Source organism: Morus notabilis, unplaced genomic scaffold (assembly GCF_000414095.1).
Source record: "Morus notabilis unplaced genomic scaffold, ASM41409v2 C11289345, whole genome shotgun sequence".
NCBI classification, from domain to species: Eukaryota; Viridiplantae; Streptophyta; class Magnoliopsida; order Rosales; family Moraceae; genus Morus; species Morus notabilis.
This window is the reverse complement of record NW_010384350.1, coordinates 1-698: the sequence shown is the minus strand read 5'-3', so window position 1 is coordinate 698 and position 698 is coordinate 1. Positions and strand designations below refer to the sequence as shown.

Below are 698 nucleotides of genomic sequence, written 5' to 3'. Positions count from 1 at the left end.
TTTTTTCCCCAAAAAAAAAAAAAAAAAAAAAAAAAAAAACTAATTCTTTATAGTTTTCAATTTTTTCACAATTAAACTAAAATAAGGAAACAGTATCCTTCAATTAGAGTCCTATTCTAGCTTGCCGTAGTCTCTAGTGTTCGGGTATAATAAAGTGGGATAAATTTTCGCAAGACAATTTCTTATACAATAAGATTAAAAGAAAACTGACCACATTAATTAGCACAAATATACACAAACACTGCAGCCAAATTAGATTGTCATACGCACACGGTCACATTACATGATCAACATCTTATTCACACACGTGCACATTTCAAAGAAACAACCAAAGGAAATTTCCCCAAAATCAACCAGAGATTTCAATGGACTTAACATCAGGCTTCTTAACCTCCACTTTGGGAACAGTCACAGTGAGGACCCCATTCTCCATGGAAGCCCTAACCTCCTCCATCTTCGCGTTCTCCGGCAGTCGGAACCGCCGCAGGAACTTGCCGCTGCTCCTCTCCACGCGGTGCCACGTGTCGTTCTTCTCCTCCTTCTCGGCGTTCCTCTCTCCGCTGATCTGGAGCACTCTGTCGTCCTCGATCTCGATCTTCACTTCTTCCTTCTTCAGCCCCGGCAGATCGGCCTTGAACACGTGCGCCTCCGGCGTCTCCTTCCAGTCGATTCTCGCGCTCGCGAACACCGAATTTTCC

The 698-nt window shown here is 43.4% G+C and overlaps 1 protein-coding gene across 1 annotated transcript; it reads right to left on the bottom strand.

Moving 5' to 3' along the window:
• Positions 1 to 195: 195 nt before the first annotated feature.
• On the bottom strand, positions 196 to 694 carry LOC112094837 (18.5 kDa class I heat shock protein; the record flags this gene model as incomplete). Its single annotated transcript, XM_024176555.1, has 1 exon — positions 196 to 694. A coding segment is annotated over one exon (345 nt), but the record flags the coding sequence as incomplete, so codon positions are not given.
• Between the last annotated feature and the right edge of the window lie 4 nt (positions 695 to 698).